The sequence below is a fragment of the Ornithorhynchus anatinus genome, chromosome 4, assembly GCF_004115215.2.
Source record: "Ornithorhynchus anatinus isolate Pmale09 chromosome 4, mOrnAna1.pri.v4, whole genome shotgun sequence".
Classification (NCBI taxonomy): Eukaryota; Metazoa; Chordata; class Mammalia; order Monotremata; family Ornithorhynchidae; genus Ornithorhynchus; species Ornithorhynchus anatinus.
Window position 1 is genome coordinate 91,093,178 of NC_041731.1, and position 17,578 is coordinate 91,110,755.

Sequence of the window (17,578 nt, forward strand, 5' to 3'; positions counted from 1 at the left end):
GTCCTTCTGACTCCCAGGCCTGCGCTCTGTCCACTAAGCCACGCTGCTTCACGAGGGGCAGAATCCCTAACAAGCTTGCAAGGATGCATTTGCTTGAGACCCTGCAGCCCCTCCAGCATGTACTAGACCTCAAATATGTAAAACCCCTCAGGGAGCCCAGCTACCAGACCTCAGTTTTCAAAAAAGGAAGCTAATGTGGTTTAGGAGCACTTGAGTGATTTTATGACCAGAGGTGAAGTAGCAGGACAAAGATCTTCCTACCCCAGTTCTAGAGCAATATCACATTGCAGTTTACCCCCGATTAAACAAACGTTCTCTTCAGGAGCACAGCTTTGCTTTAAGAACCGTCGATGGAGCTTTCCCTTATAGGAGGTCAGGATTTCAAAGAGATTTTCTTTATTCAACCTTTGGCCTCATTTCTGCCTCGAGAAGCAGCATGGCCTAATGGCAAGAGCCCGGGCTTGGGAGGTGGTGGGTTCTAATCCTGGCTCCGCCATGTGTCAGCTGTGTGACCTTGGGCAAGTCACTTAGCTTCTCTGTGCCTCAGTTTCCGTATCTGTCAAATGGGGATTGAGACTGTGAGCCCACACGGGGCACCCTGATCATCTGTTATCTACCCCAGCGCTTAGAACAGTGCTTGGCACCAAGTAAGCATTTAACAAATATCATCATTATTATTTCTTTTTTTCACTCTTCCTATGACCTCTCGATAATGATGTCTATTAAGCACTCACTATGTGCCAAACACTATACTGAGTTCTAGCATAGATACACAGGATAGTACCTGTTCTCTATGAGGTTCCCTCTCTAAGTGGGAAGGAGTAGGATTTAATCTCCATTTTACTGATGAGGAAACTGAGGCCGAGAGAAGTTAAGCGACTTGCTCAAGGTCGCTGAGCCAGCAAGTGGCAGAGCCGGAATTAGAACCTAGGATGTCCAACTCTCAGATCCATGTTCTTTTTCACTAGGTCATCTTCCCTACAAACATGGTAAAACCTATGAAGTGGTCATTGACAAAGAATCTCTCTTTCTCTGCAGTTTATTCTCCTGTTTGATAATATCCATTGTGCTTTTGAGGTAGGGTTTGTTGAGAAGGACTATTTAGCTCTCTTTCATCTAATTTTTATTTCTAGTAGAGGACAGAAGGTCTAATCAACATCTCCCAGTATTGAAGGTTTTACCCCTATACTACCTGAAGATTATATTTTCTTCAAATCGCTTACCCAGCACTGGGATTCTTCCAACTATGGTACCTGTAACAGTTTGTCAGTGTACTTGCAGTGCTAATTTTTGAGCCGAGGTAAAGTTTCTTGCAATTTTAGAATGTACCTAATGGTTTGTGATGGGTTATATAATTACTGTATTTCATAATATAGCTTTCATAAATTGGCGAGTTTGTTGAATTTTCTAGAGAAGCATAAGAACAGGCTGTGAAGAATCAAATCTCCAAAGGATGTCTTGAATGTTTTATTTAAAATAGAAAATGAGCAGAAATATTATATTTCAGACTAAAGAGTGATTAATTTATCCTAAAGTCAATTTTGAATTGGAGTGAAAAATAGGAATGTCTCAAAGTTGTATTTGTTGTAGCACCTTTGAGGGTTTCAAATTGTCTAGCATTTAGAACAGTGCTCCAGCACTCAGAATAGTGCTCGGCACATAGTAAGTGCTTTACAAATGCCAACCTTATTATTTATGGTAACAGATTTAAAAATGCATTTTACTCCAAGGTTAATTTTAGCACTAAACGGATATTACTTTTAAATAAAAGTTTATCATAAAAAAAAACTTACAGATGATAACACCAGAAGAAACCCTTATTACATATTGCAGTTAACTTGTAGTATTTTCAACGAGACACTTTGCTTTTTAGCTCACAGCGCATGTATTTTTCAGTGTTTAGTTCTGTCAATAAAGGACCCAGGAACTAGTGAAAGTAATGAGAAGAAATGATAGTTTAGATGTATTCTTTCCTGCAGTGCCATTTGAATTAAATCTTGCATTCCCACTGCAGACGTACAAATCTATAGTGTCCTTTTGAGATTAATCCAGAAACAGGGGTCTGCATTCTTTTATTCTTGGTCAGGAGATTAAAATTGATCACAGTTGACACAAGGGAGTAGGTTGGAGTATCACAGCTCAATGTGGCTAACGAGGAGAGCGCTTGCCTTCTGTTCTATTTAACTGTGTACTTACAGGTTACAAATATTATTGATTGCTGAGACCATTAGAGGCTGTGGGGAGGTTGTGTCGCTTGACGATATTTTGCAATTTTTAAGGGACAAGAGCTATGAGCCCTCATAGCAATTGGGACAGGTAGAATTTAAGCCTGACAAATGGAGATTTATATTTGTGTGAACTAGCAGAGCCCTTCAGGTAGAAATAATGAATGGAAATTTGATAGGTTGTTTTATCATAGGTCAGATGATGTGCAATAAAAGGAGGGGGAAAAATGGCTTTAATTTTTACCCGTTCATCAAAATAAACTCATGATAGCTTTTCAGTAATAGATATACATTTCAAACAAATGAGTAGTGCTTAGAAACGTTTTTTTTTTTCAGAGCCTCATCTTTAATCTGTGGAAATGGTTCGCGTAAAATGACTGGGAAAACCAGCATAGGTGGAATGCCATGTGAATAATTACCTAACCTCCTTTAAAGCATCCTTTTTTTTTTCATTTTTTGTGAACAAAACGACTATGTTAGCATTCTTGAGATTTCAGGCAAAGCAGAACACTGTCTTTGAAGTTGTCAAAGAGGGGTGAGGGGCTGGCTTTTTTGAATTTCTCTTCTGAACAATGTTAATAGCACCTAGGAGATGACAAGCTCCCAAAACCTCAAAATATCTAGCCACAGTTACAGCCCATGAGGGAAGGAGGTCACCAAACCAAGCTTTAGAAGATCAAAACCTTTATTCAGCATATAAGGAAGCAAACAGGTGAGAGTTAGGTAACCAGTGACTTAGCTCAAATTAAAATAAAATGAAACTGAACACCTCAGGCTGACTTGAAATATTCTGTGATTGTTCCTGATCCTTTTACCAGGATATCGAAAACATTCGCTGCAGAGGATAAGAGCTATTCTTGGTGACTTAATTTCCATGTTGGTTTTTATGAATGTAGAATTTGCCAGTTGTTTCCAATAAGAGAGGGAATGTGTGTCAGTGATTGGAAGGCTTCAAACATTGAAGCGGTGACTTTTGCATCCAGTTTGGCAATTCGTCTGTTGAGTGATTCTTCCACCTGACTCCCTTGTCCCCTGGCCAAAGTTACATGTTCTTCAGTGCATCTCGGACAAGGACAAGCTTGGCCCTTCCTTTCTGGTGTGCTGTGAGTGTTTTTGTTATCTTGATCAGGTTTTTTTTGAAAGAAATACATTCTTCGGAATCAACACGGTATAAGCATAAGTTTCAGCATCACATAACCTTTATGTCCGTACAACTCATGGTTTGGGCACCACTAAGCTTGTCCTAGAACTCTAACATCAACACAACTCTCTGATATTTTATAGTTAGTATATTGGACATCAAAATTAGAAGACACAGTCTCTGCCCTTCAGTTTATAACCTAATGGAGGAGATGGATATATAGAGAATAGACATAGAGTGGGAATGGGGAGATGCAATTATAGCTAAAGTTCCAAATGTGAATACAGATAACAAATAAGGGCTAGTGGGATACCCTGATTCAGCTATGAACCTCAGGGAGATTCCTCAGGGGATCAGTGGGAAGTTCAATTAAAGGAGCAGCCCCGAACTATCAGCACACCCAGGAAGCAGCTGTCAAACCAAGTAAAGTCCCAGAAACAGATGTCACTAGGTAGAATCCCAGACTTCCTAGTAGGTGTTGATTCAGTAGCAGATTTACAAAATCTCTTTTTCTCAAAAAGAGACAGAGACTGTGTAATGTTTTGGCTGAAGTGTCATGTAAGAATTCAAAAAGAGAGAAGTACGTACTATGGTGGAAGGGAGACGTAGTGCTGGAACCAGGTGGCTGCAGTTACAAAATGGCTTATTCCTAGAATTTACTTCCCTGGGTCTAGGGGAAGTTAGTCCATAGGCATATATGCCACTGAGCTGGGATTAGAACCCATCAACTCTGACTTCCAAGCCCGGGCTCTTTCCACTGAGCCACGCTGCTTCTCAGTAGATGTGCTGGCCTTCATTATACGTGCCAATGTGTCTGTCCATTTTAAGCACTTTATAATAAGCCCTGGGGTAAATACAATTTAAGCAATTCAGACCAAGTCCCTATCCCACCTGAGGCTCATAGCCTAAGTAGCGGGGAGTACAGATAGTTCATCTCCATTTTTCAGATAAGGAAACTGAGGTATAGAAAAGTTATCTCACCTAAGGTCACACAGCTGACTGCATAGGACCAAGCAACAAAGTGCCAATATCAAATCTCTTATTTTTATCTTGGTAGTGAGGCAAGTTTTCTTCCTGCACTTTAGAAACCTGAGAAGGTTGCCAGGTTTTTAAAGCTGATTCTGTTTTGTCCCATTCAGATCTGGCCTTTATATTGGTTCCTTGCACAGAACACCTCTCTGGGGATCAGGAGACCAGATTTCTAGACCGATCTCTTTCTGCTGGGGCTATTCCATCAGTGGGGAAGTTTTCTGACTGAAGAACTATCCATTGAGTTCTGTAAGGTGGATAAGGGCAGGAAGAATCCTGAAAACCAGATGGCTAATGTGGATGAGGAACTATTGTCATGTCCTGCTGGGTGAAGGCCTTGTGGTACTGCATTGGCAGTGTGCTGTGGATCCTTTAGCCATAAGTAGGTCCTGCCAGTAAATAAAAGGAGCGTGGCCTAGTGGATGCTGCACAGATCTGAGAAGCAGAAGGACTTGGGTTCTAATCCTGATTCCTCTACTTGTCTTCTGTGTGACCATGGGCAAGTTACTTAACTTCTCTGTGCTTCAGTGACCTCGTCTGTTAACTGGGGATTGAACCTGTGAGCCCCATGTGGGACCAGGACCACGTCCAATCGGATTAGCTTGTATCTACCCCAGCACTTAGAACTGGACACATAGTAAGCACTTTGCAAATGATGTCATCATTATCATCATTAAATAAAAACCACCAAAGCCTTCATATGCCACGTACAATCGTTCGCATTCCTGCAATTACCCAAGTTGTTTTACACCATGTCCCAATGTTGACACATCTGGCATGATGCCATGAGGGAGGGCAGGTGGAGCTGCCAAAACACTAGCACTAAAATCGATTTTTCTGAACGTGATATCAGTCCTAAACTCTGTGACTGGACCATGGTTCATCCGTTGCTTATAATGGTAGATCTACCGTTTTGTGGAAGACAGTGGAGGTATAATTAAACTAAACCTTAATACAGATATGATCCAAGGCTTCCAAGTGAAAATATTCTCTCCTATAGTAAGCGAGGGTGATTTTGTACCCTAAAATGGTTTAAACTCATAATATTCCTGGGGTAGTAAATGTTTATGTGACCAGAGGGCATCCTTGTTGGATCCAAATCTTCAAAAAAAAGATGTATTAAAGTGCAATCAAGAAATAACCAGACATCACACATGTCTGTAGGCATATTTAATATCATGTAATGCACCTAGTGTTTGTTTTTTTTGTTTGTTTCATGAGCGATCTTATAGACTCCTGCTTCCATCTTGTGTCAAACTCAGCAATTCAAACTCTCTATACCATCTGTTTCTCTCTAGGCTCAGAATATTATACTATAATACATTATTATGTAATTGATATTGCACATTTTGAGATTAAACTGTGTCAAAGACATTGTCTACAATAAAGTTTGGGCAGGGTTGAAATAGCTTATGACTGTCCTAAAGGTTGTCTTTTGCTTGAAGCTTTCGTAGTTTCATTTTTCATTGTTAATCAGTGGTATTTATGGAGTGCTTTCTGTGTGCAGAACACTGTACTAAGCACTCAGAGAGTACAAGAGAGTAGGTAGACACGCCCCTGTGTACAATGAGTTTGTGGACTATTTATGACACTTCTGAATTTTCCAAGGCTGAAATGTAGTTGATGGGGTGGTGCCCATTATTTAATTATGATCAACTCTTCTTACTCCTCACCTGGAGTGAGGGAAGCTTGCTTTGTATTTTAATAGATTAGGGAACAAAAATCACTTCAGTGCATGTGGTATTAAAATGCATTACATTATTCTGTTCATCTACAACATTCTCCAATCGTGCTACATAATTCGTTCATGAAGCTTTAATATTTTAGCACTATTCGCTAGTATAATTAGAAGTTAACAATTGATCTGTATTTAAGAATTTATTTTACTAAAAAATATAGCAGCACATTAAAAGAAATCCAGAAAGTATCTGGGATCTTATGTATGAAATATTTACTACTGATTAAGACATTAGTTAAAACTTCTAAGGTTGATAATTTTAAAGGAGGATCCTATGTTCTTAATGCCTTTTTAGGATAGCCTCTTTAATACAGCTTCCTACCGAGCAGTTCAATAGAATATGTTTTGAGGTGGTTGGTTGAGTTTTTTCTTCCTTTTTGTTATGTATGTGGAAGGAGATAAGTGTTTTAATTACTTTTTTAATGTCTGTGCTTTTGTGTTTTTCTTTTCTCTTCCTTTTATTTCCTGCTGTTGAGAACACTGTCTCATCTCCACAGCAGGTGGCTGTTCCAAATTTGTTTTCTTTCAAAGCTTGCTAGATTTATTTTGTAATATAACTGTTACTTTTTACTATTTATTATTAATGATTTCTTTACTTTGGGATATGGCCCGCTTATATTGTCCTAAGCCGTAATTTCATAACAATTTCTAAGGGCTACTTTCATTAAGAAGAATACATGCGCTGATATAAAAATCACCCGAAGGTATAAATCCGTTAAGCTTTTCTTACCTGCTTTTCAAAATGTGTGAGAAATTAATCTGAACGTCAAGAAAATTGTGAATGACAACCAGTTGAGAGATGAAGCCAAAAGAAATCACACAAGCATAATTCAAAGAACCTGACTAGGCGAATATCTCTCTAACGTCATCTGGAAGAAAGCACTGGGGACTGTGCTTCATTATGCAAGAGGGAAAGAGAAATATGGACACTGAGAAATTGAGATGCATTAGAGAAGCAGTAAACATATGTTTAAATTCTTAGAAAATATATTTTCCTTGATTGATATTATTATAGTAAATTATCCCCGTATTTAAGATTGAGATGTTTTAGTTTTCAATCATAAAATTAAGATTCTAGAAGACAGGAAAAATGTGTAGTGCGTGGAAGGTATGTTACACCATTTTTGATTTATCCCCATCCCTTCTATGTAAGTGAGGAATCCCTTTTGATAAGCTCTAGTTAGGTGGGTGAAGTAAATGGAGAAGCTTCTAAATCTCCATCGTGTCCAACTACGGAAATCTTCAAATTAGAGTGTATGAAAAGTTTTTATAATAATAGTATTTTGTTTAATACTCTTTATAACTATTTAAGGTATAGGCTATCAGTCCATGTATAATGGAATATATGGAAGTACCACAATGTGCATTTGATTCTATGAATCCATTCATTCAATTGTATTTCTTGAGTGCTTACTGTGCTAAGCGCTTGGGAAAGTACAACACAAAGATAAACAGTGAAATTCCCTGCCCACAATGTGCTTATAGTCTAGAGCGGGGGAGACAGACATCAATACAAATGAAATTACAGATAGGTACATTAAGTGCTGGGGCCTGGGAATGGGGGAAAAACAAAGGGAGAAAGTCAGGTAGGTAGTCAGAAGGTAGTGAGAAATGAGGAAATGTGGGGCTTAGTCTGGGAAGGCCTCTTGGAGGAGATGTACCTTCAATAAGGATTTGAAGTCGGGGAGAGTAATTGTTGGATTTGAGGGGGAAGGGCATTCCAGATTCTAGATTGCAATGTTCACTCAAAATGGGGCCTTTTAGATTTTTATAAAACCAAAAATGTACAGGTGTATAAGCAAAGCTGTCAAACTTTATTCTGCTCCTTCTGACCTTTGCCCTGCTCTCTACTACAATAATTTGGAATATTCTAGACCCTACTTCTGTTAAAGGGCTATAGCCCAACAATTCTCATGTTTCCACCCTTTCCATTTAAATATCACAGGAGGTTTTAAGAAAACTTATGACAGTTTGGAATCTTCCATCCTTCCTAGGAAGTTATGATTTTGTAGAGAATATTGGGAATGTGGGTTAATCAGGCCTGATCCTTATCATGGGTTTATATCTCACTTGTTTAGGAAAAAAACTTCAAGATCAAAATTATTAGCTAAATTGAAAAAAGAACCCTTTCAACTGGTTGCTATATATTCGTATTCAAAGAAGACACCGCTGACAGTGATGTCAATCTTAATTTTGTGACTGAAAACTAGAGCAGCGGTAGGTAATCAACACCCATCAATCACAATTTTAGAGGTGAGGGATAGAAATAGAAGAGGGTCACCTGAACAAAGACGTAATCAATACTGAGCATTTACTTTGTGCAGAACACTGTACTAAGAGCTTGGGAGAGTAGAGTATTACAGAGTTGGTAGATGTGTTCCCTGCCCACAGCAAGCTTACAGTCCAGAGGGGGAAACAAACATTAATATAAATAAATAATTTATAATTAATCAATCATTCTTATTTATTGAGCACTTACGTGTGCAGAGGATTTACTAAGTGCTTGGAAGAATATGTCATAATAGAGTTGGTAGACACTTTTCCTGCCCACAATGAGCTTACAATCTAGAGGGGGAGACAGACATTAATATAAATAGATAAATTATGGATATACGATGGATTGAATGCACGAATGAATGAACGGTTACGTACATAAGTGCAGTAGGTCTGGGAAAGTGGTGAATGAAGGGTGCAAATCCATGTGAAAGGGTAATGGTCTGTGGGATAAGAGGAAATGAAGGTTTAGTCAGGGAAGGCCTCTTGAGGAGATGTGCTTTTAATAAGGTTTCGAATCCCAGCCCGAGGCACAGAGAACTTAAATGACTTGCCCAAGGTCACACAGTTGACAGGCGGGGGAGCTGGCATTAGAACCCATGACCTCTGACTCCCAAGCCCGAGCTCTTTCCACTGAGCCACAGACAATTACTCTCTCAGCTTTCAAAGCCTTATTGAAAGCACATTTCCTCCAAGAGGCCTTCCCTAAGGCCTTCTTTCCTCTACTCCAACTCCCTCTGTGTTGCCCTGACGTGTTCTCTTTATTCATCACACCCCCACCCAGCTCCACAGAACTTATGATATATATATGTAACTTATGTAATATATATATATTTATATTAATGTCAGTCTCCCCCTCAGACTGTAAGTTTTGTGGGCCAAGAATATGTCTCTTTATGTTATAGTGTACTCTCCCAACCACTTAGTACAGTACAGCTCTGCATGGAGTAAGTAAATACAATTGAATGAATGAATGATTGGAGAGTGATCTTCTGTCAAATGTGAAGAAGGAGGGTATTCCATCCAGGTCATGGGTGAGGAATTGGCAGAGTGGTAGAGGAGATCGAGTACAGTGAGTAAATTGGCGTTAGAGTAGCAAAGTCTGCAGGCTGGATTACAGAAGGAAATCAAGGTAGGAGGGAGCAAGGAGATTAAGTGCTTTAAAGAAACTGATAAGGAGTTTCTGTTCAATGAGGGAGGTGAATGGGCAACTACCCAAGGTTGTTGAGGAGTGAGGAAACACTTACTGAATGGCTTAATAGAAAAATGATCTGGGCAGCAGAGTGAAGTATGGGCTGGAGAGGGGAGAAGCCGGAGGCAGGGAGGTCAGCAAGAAGGCTGATGCAATAATCAAAGGGGGATAGAGTAAGTGCTTGGATTAATGCGGTAGTAGATTGGATGGCGAGGAAAGGGTGAATTTTAGTAATGTTGCAATGGTTGAACTCCGAGGATTTGGTGGCAGATGGAATGTGTATATTGATTGATTGAGAGGAGAGGTTGAGAGAGATGAGTCGAGGATAATACCAAGGTTACGGGCTTGTGAGGATGAGAGGCCTGTCTATGGTAATGGGAATGTCGGAGAGGACAGGGTTTGAGTGGGAGTCTGAGGAGTTCGGTTTTGTACATGTTAGGTTTGAAGGTCAGAGGGACATGCAAGTAGAGATATACTGAAGGCAGGAGTATAAGGCCTATAAGTATAAGTATAATACAAGCCTGCAGAGGAAGAGAGAGATCAGGGCTACAGATGTAGATTTGCAAATTATTTACATAGGATGGTAGATGAAGCCATGGGCGAATCACTTCTCCCTGCCTCAGTCACCTCACTGTAAAATGTGTATTAAGACTGTGAGTTTGATATGGAACAGGGACCATGTCCAACCTGATTAGCTTGTATTCATTAATGCAATCATATTTATTGAGCACTCAGTGTGCAGACCACTATACTAAACGCTTGGGAGAATACAAGAGTAGGCAGACAAATTCCCTGTCCACAACAACCTTACAGTATGGGGGGAGGGGAGGTAGCACTTCGTACAGTGTCTGGCGCATAGTAAGTGCTGAACAAATACCATAAAAATGAGTCTAACATAGTTTAATTGGAATAGATTATGAAGCCCCTAAGTCTTAAACATTTTGTCAGGAATTCAGTTAAAATACGGGTTCCACATTGATAGCTGCATCATCCGTAGTAAATTGTCTCCTTTGCTTCCTCAGGTCAACAACTTCTTTGGTTACTTATGCAGCAGCAGGGGGAGGAATGTCCCTTCAGTGATAGCAGGGGTGGGCAGAGCTTCTTCCAAGACCCATTCATTGTTGACTGCCTGATCTTAGCCTTCCTTTGGGGGGCTGGGGTGCAAAGTTTAAGGATGGGTTCTGATGGGACACAAAGCTAGCAGGATCAGCACATGGTACAACGTTAGAGAGGGTGGGGGGTGAGGGTGACTCTGACCACAGTTAAATATAAAAATTCCCAGTACAAGTTAAAAGCTGAAATATGGAGAATTCAGTGGCTCCGGATCAATAAGAATGGCTCAAGTGTTAGTAATAATAATAATTATAATAATAATAGCAGTATTATTCCATGTTACCCCACTCCTCAAGAATCTCCAGTGGTTGCCCATCCACCATTTCATACTTAACTCTATTGCCCAGATCATTTTCCTAAAAAAAGACATTGAGTCCATGTTTCCCCACTCAAGGACCTCCAATGGTTGCCCAACTGTGTGACAGTGGGCAAGTCACTTAACTTCTCTGTGCCTCAGTTACCTCATCTGTAAAATGGGGATTAACTGTGAGCCTCACGTGGGACAACCTGATGACCCTCTACCTACCCCAGCACTTAGAACGGTGATCTGCACATAGTAAGCGCTTAACAAATACCAACATTATTATCCACCTCCACATCAAACAGAAACTTCTTACCATTGACTTTAAAGCACTCTATCAGCTCACCCCAGCCAACCCCACCTCATAAATCTCCTGCTCCAGCCCTGCCCACCCTCTTTGCTCCTCTAGTGCCAGCTTACCCACTGCGCCCCAATCTCACCTATCTTGCCACCAACCCCATTCCTTTCATTAGCCTGAAACTCATTCTCTCCCCAAATACATCAGAACATTACTCTTCTTATTTTCAAAGCATTATTAAGGTCACATCTCTTCCAAGAGGGTCTCCCTAGTTAAGCTGTCATTTCCCCAGCTCACTCTCTCCCTTATTAATAATAATAATAATAATAATGATATTTAATCACTGTTCTAAGCACTGGGGGGGTTACAAGGTGATCAGGTTGTCCCAGGTGGAGATCATAGTCTTCATCCCCATTTTCCAGATGAGGGAACTGAGGAACAGGGAAGTTAAGTGACTTGCCCAAGGCACCACAGCTGATAACTGGCAGAGCTGGGATTAGAACCCATAACCTTCTGACTCCCAAACCCATGGTCTTTCCACTGATGCACGCTGCTTCTCCCTTCTGTCATTTAAGCACTTGGATCTGCACCCTTTGAGCATTTGATACAGCACAGGTCTGGGAGTCAGAAGGTTATGGGTTCGAATCGCAGCTCTGCTGTGGGGCCTTGGGCAAGTCACTTAACTTCCCTGTTCCTCAGTTCCCTCATCTGTAAAATGGGAATTAAGACAGTGAGCCCAATGTAGGACACTGTCACTCTCCAACCTGATTTGCTTGTATCCATCCCAGTGCTTAGTACAGTGCCTGGCACATAATAATAATAATGATGGTATTTGTTAAATGCTTACTATGTACCAAGCACTCTTCTAACCGTTGGGGTAGATACAAGGTAATCAGGTTGTCCCAGGTGGGGCTCCCAATCTTAATCCCCATTTAACAGATGAGATTACTGAAGCACAGAGAAGTTAAGTGACTTACCCAAAGTCACAAAGCTGACAAGTGGCAGAGCGGGGATTAGAACCCATAACCTCTGACTCCCAAGCCAGGGCTCTTTCCACTAAGCCATGCTGCTTCTCTGTAAAAAAGTAACATAATAAGTGTTTAACAAATGTCATATTATTATTGGTATTTCCCCCACCCTCAGCCTAACATCACTTGTGTACCTATCTATTTATATGTACTTATGTACCTATCTATGCATTATATATTATCAAGTATTTAATGTCTATCTGTCCCTCTAGGTTCATTGTCCAAAGGATACAGGTCTGCTAATTCTGTTGTATTCTCCCAAATGCTTAATACAATGCTCTGGTGATGCTGATAAAGGCATTTGTTAAGTGTATTCTATGTGCCAAGCACTGTATTAAGTGCTGAGGTAGATAGAGGTTAATCAGGTCAGGCACAGTCCTCATCTCAAATGGGGCTCACAGTATAAATGGGAGGGAGAACAGATACTGATGATTTTGATGTGCTGTTGCTTTGATTTTCAAAGATGTAATCCAGCGCCTATCTCAGTGAAGTGTTCTTTATCAGGGAGTTTGGTGAAATTAATTGCTCTAATGTTGATTTCATATTTGACCAATTCACATTCACCAGGGCCTGCCTTCTTCAAATGATTTCTGTTATCGTCACAACATTCATCGCCTATGACTCTATGACTATTTTCTGTTTATCTTCCATTTGTGTTAGTCCTCTCAGGTCAGAATTCACCTGACTTGTGTTAGCTAATGAAAATGTTTGGATTGAGTTAGGCAATATTTAGGGCACCCTTTCAAGCCTCTTTCCTATTGAAAATGAAGATTGAATTCTTTAATTGGATTGCCCACATACCCAGAAGCCTCCAAATGTTGCTGCTGCTGCTGCTTTAACAGTTGAATGACTACTATCAAGGTCTATTTTCATGGATAGGGTGCTTATTTAGGATAAGAGAGGATGTATTCTTCCAGAAACTCCTCCTCATATATCAGCTATCCAAATCTTCATGTAAGCTAATGCAGTTCTTTTCATATTTTCTTTTGACAGGTCTGCCGGAACCAAACAAGGATAGCATTTTCCAAGACCTGAGTGTGGATCAGGGATTCTACACCTCAAAAGACTTTTTGCCACTGGTGGCCAAAGCAAGCAAGCCAGGTACAGTATGTCCCCATTTTTAAATGCTAAATAATAAACAGATTCTGATTCTCTCTACCCCTAACCCCAACTGGACCCGTCCACGTGCAGGAAAGCTCTGTTATCTGTCATGCTCAGAGATATAAGGTGCCAATCAGTCTCAAATTCTTATACTAAGGGTCTAGTTTGCTCAGCCGGAGACTTTGCAAAACCACAGGAGAGACAGTGCTGTCTAGGGGACAGAACATGGGCCTGGGAGTCAGAAGGACCTAGGTCCTAATTCCGCTTCTGCCACTTGTGTGACTTTGAGCAGGTCACTTTAATTTCTCTGTGCCTCAGTTACCGCAACTGTAAAATGAGGATTAAGACTGTGAGTCCAATGTGGGAATGGACTGAGTCCAACCTGCTTATCATGGATCTATTTCAGTACTTAGTACAGTGCCTGGCACGTAGTAAACACTTAACGAACGCCATTTTAAAAAAAGAACACACGGAGAGCTCCAGGAGAGTAACTCTTGAGGGCCAGGAAGGTCTGTGAGAAATGTACGGTCTTGCAAATCCAGACTGTACTTATATTCAGACAACCGTTTGCTGATCCGATTAGAGGCTATCCTCGAGCTGCAGCTACTGTTAGAGGGAGAGGACTCTTTGCTGATCAAAGCCAAACAACAAATCCTGAAGTTCTCCTAGGACTAGGGAGAGTTTATGCAGAATGTCCCTTGGGACTGCAGACAGCTTGAAGTACAAGGAACAGACAAAAATGGATGAGAAAGTTCCCTGATTGATGGCCCTGGAGCCCTTTAGGGAGTTTAAACAATTGACTCAGGGAGGGGGTAAGAAGGACTCAAGTATTGAAAAGTCCTTCTCCAAAAGGGATCAGTCCGCTAAAATGTACGGGAAATTGTCTTGGGATAGTGGCTTTTACTCAAACTGCAGTAAGAGGGATTTTTGCTAGCTTTAAGAAATCATCTCCTATTAGGGGGTTGCTAATTCAAGGATCTGCTGGAATTTCCATCCCTGTGGTTCTTTTGTTGTTACTGTTCTTGTTGCTTTTTTAAAAAATAATATTCTCATCTACCAATAATATTGCATTTTTGCTCCTGCTGAAGGCAGCAGGATGGATTAGATGACCTCTTAGTGGTCTTTCCCAAACTATAATTAAATGAACATCTGATAAGGTAATTTCTAATGCCCTAAGCCTTTAGATGTCACTCCTTAACCTTTGGTAGACCGTTAGAAGTGAGAGACAGTGCTATATTAAGGAAATAGCATAGTATTTTCCAATTCCTATTAAAATGACCATTTTAAATTATGTTTTTCATGATCAGAAAAATCATGATCTAATTCATTTTATGTCTTTACATATCATCTGGATAAATATATATAAGCTCTAAGATTTCAAAATATTTAGCTCCAGAAAGAATTCAATTTTATTTTCACCAATTAAGCAACAGAAAATGAGATAACTGAAACAAGCTAGTGGTTAAAATTGAATGAATATGCTATGAATAAATCATAATCAAACAGGTACTTATTGTCTCACAATTTACTATATATCAGTGGGGATAGTTATCAATTCATTTCTATTCCTAGAATGTATTTTCAGTGTTATGACAATGATTACCTTTATTTTCATTCTCAACAGAAGAACCCAAGAGGACTTTGGGTTTAACAAGGAGGACTTTAAAACAATAACGGCCCCCTTTCCAGTACACTCCTATATCAAATCCCAGCGCACTGAATATCTTTGGGAAAACACTCTTTGTGTGCAGGGAACGCACTATCCAACCTGATTGTATTGTATTCTCCCAAGCCCTTAGTACAAAGCTTTTCACACAGTAAGTGCTCAGTAAATACAATTGAATGAATGAATACTCCATGAACGGTGTTAAATGGAACAACACAGCTTCATGGAAAAAACATGGACCTGGGGTCCAGAGGACCTGAGTTTGAATCCCAGCTTCCCCACTTGTCTATGATTGACCAATTGATTGTCTGCCGGGTGTCCTTTGGGGACACACATGGGAAGAAGCAGCATGGCTTAGTGGAAAGAGCCCAGACTTGCAAGTCAGCGGCTCCACCACTGGTCTGCTTTGTGACCTTGGGCAAGTCGCCTAACTTCTCTGTGCCTCAGTTACCCCATCTGTAAAATGGGGATTAAGATGTGACCCCCACTTGGGACAACCCAATGACCTTGTATCTACCCCAGAGCTGAGAACAGTACTTGGCACTAGTAAGCACTTAACAAATACCATCATCAACTTCTCTGGGGATTAAGACTGTGTGCACTCTGTGGCATGGGGACTGTCCAAACTATCTTCTATCTACTCCCATGCTTTGTCCAGTGTCTGGCATGGAGTAAGGGATTAAATATCATTAAAAATGGATTGATTGATTGAACAATAGGAACTATATGGGTTCCTAACCAATAAGGAAATGCAAAACTTTACATATGAGAAATATTTGGAGTTAAAGATGATATTACTATTAGTACTAACAATAACTGAGGTATTAGTTAAGCACTTATTATGTGCCAAGCAATGTAGTTGGTGTTGGGTTAATGAATGTAAACAGATCATAGTTTTTGGAAGAAAGCCGACCTTGGTGAACGTGAACTGGCCAAATTTGGAGTCAACACCACAGCACTTTGTAAGCTGTTCTCCCTCCCACTTTGGTTGTGAGACTCTTGTGGGACAGAGTCTATGTACAACACGATTATCTTGCATTTATGTTCACTTAATACCGCATGTAATAAGCACTTAACAAGTACCGTCAGTATCATCATTAAACCCATCCCTACCCCGCATGAGGTTCGCAGTCTAATGGAGAGGGAGAACCAGTATCTATCCTCATCTTTACAGATGAGAAACTGAGGTATAGATAATTTAAGGGACTTCCCTAAGATCACACAGCAGGCAAGTGGCAGAGCTGGAATTAGAAACCAGTTTTTTTTTTAATTTAATGAATTAATAATTATTTCATTAAGTGCTTACTCTGTGTCAAGCACCTTGCTAGGCACTGGGTTAATAATAATAGTATACTATGTAACAAGCACTGTGCTAATCTCTGGGTAATAAGGAAGGCTATCATGTACACAGTAAGCGCACAATAAATGCGATTGAATGTATGAGTGAATAAACTCATAGCCTCCTGTTTCTTCTGTCACTGTTAGTCACTAATAGTCAACAGACATTGAATGAGTGAGATCTGGGATTATTATTCTGTGCACAAAGATATAGGATTCCAAACCAGTGTTAAGTATATTTGGGAAAATGCCAGCTGAAAAATTGTTCACTGCTAATCAAAATCCCAGTATTCTATAATTCATTCCCTATTCTAGACCAAATTGTCTGGTTCTCTGGAACATTTTTTATGGCTTGCCATTCTGAGTTGTTTTGTGAGCTGTAAATTACTTTTTTAATCATGCAATCAATCAGTTGTATTTATTGAGTGCTGACTGTGTGCAGTGCACTGTACTAAGCACTGAATTGAACTTCAGCTATATTAAGGAAACACTAAAGTAACAGCTAAAGATTGTGATGGTACAATAGTGAAAATCCCAAATAATAAACAAGATGAAAAAAGTGCTTTACGCGCATGTTTTCAGCATAGATTAATGGGTTTTTACCAGTGGTTTCTAAAGCCAAATATTATTTTTTTTCCTCAACTCTTGTTGGGAAAATCACAACTGCACCAGAATTGAAAATTGAAATGGTGAATAAACTCAATCACAATCTCCTCTAAGGAACATTATTGCATTGCTTGAGATGATAAATCATCATTCTTTAAGATTTCAGTTTTTTAAAAATCAGCAATTTCTCATTTTAACAGGGAGTTATCAATTATGTTTATGGAATGCTTACTGTGTATAGAGCACTGTACTAAAAGCTTGGGAGAGTACAATATAACAGAGTTGATAGGCACATTCGCACTGTTTCATACATCTACTAAATGCTTATCATTTTTCCTGGGAATAAGAAAACTATTCTCAAATATATGCCCTTAGCCCTTGAGTAATAGTCAATTCGGAGCTCATAGTTCTTCCCAAACACACTTCTTTAAGCCAAAATGATATAGAGACATTCAATCTTTTCTTCTAAATTCATTTTCAGAAAACAAATATTAAGAAATTGATATTACAATCGGCTGCCAAAGCATA

General features: G+C 39.8%; 1 protein-coding gene across 1 annotated transcript in view; it reads left to right on the forward strand.

The window, feature by feature from the left end:
* DPYD (dihydropyrimidine dehydrogenase) overlaps window positions 1-17,578 on the forward strand; it is an 832,560-nt gene that overhangs the window by 363,060 nt on the left and 451,922 nt on the right. The window contains exon 9 of the mRNA XM_029062931.2: window positions 13,333-13,440. Coding sequence (XP_028918764.1) covers window positions 13,333-13,440 — 108 coding nt within the window. The remainder of the gene's footprint in view (window positions 1-13,332; window positions 13,441-17,578) is intronic.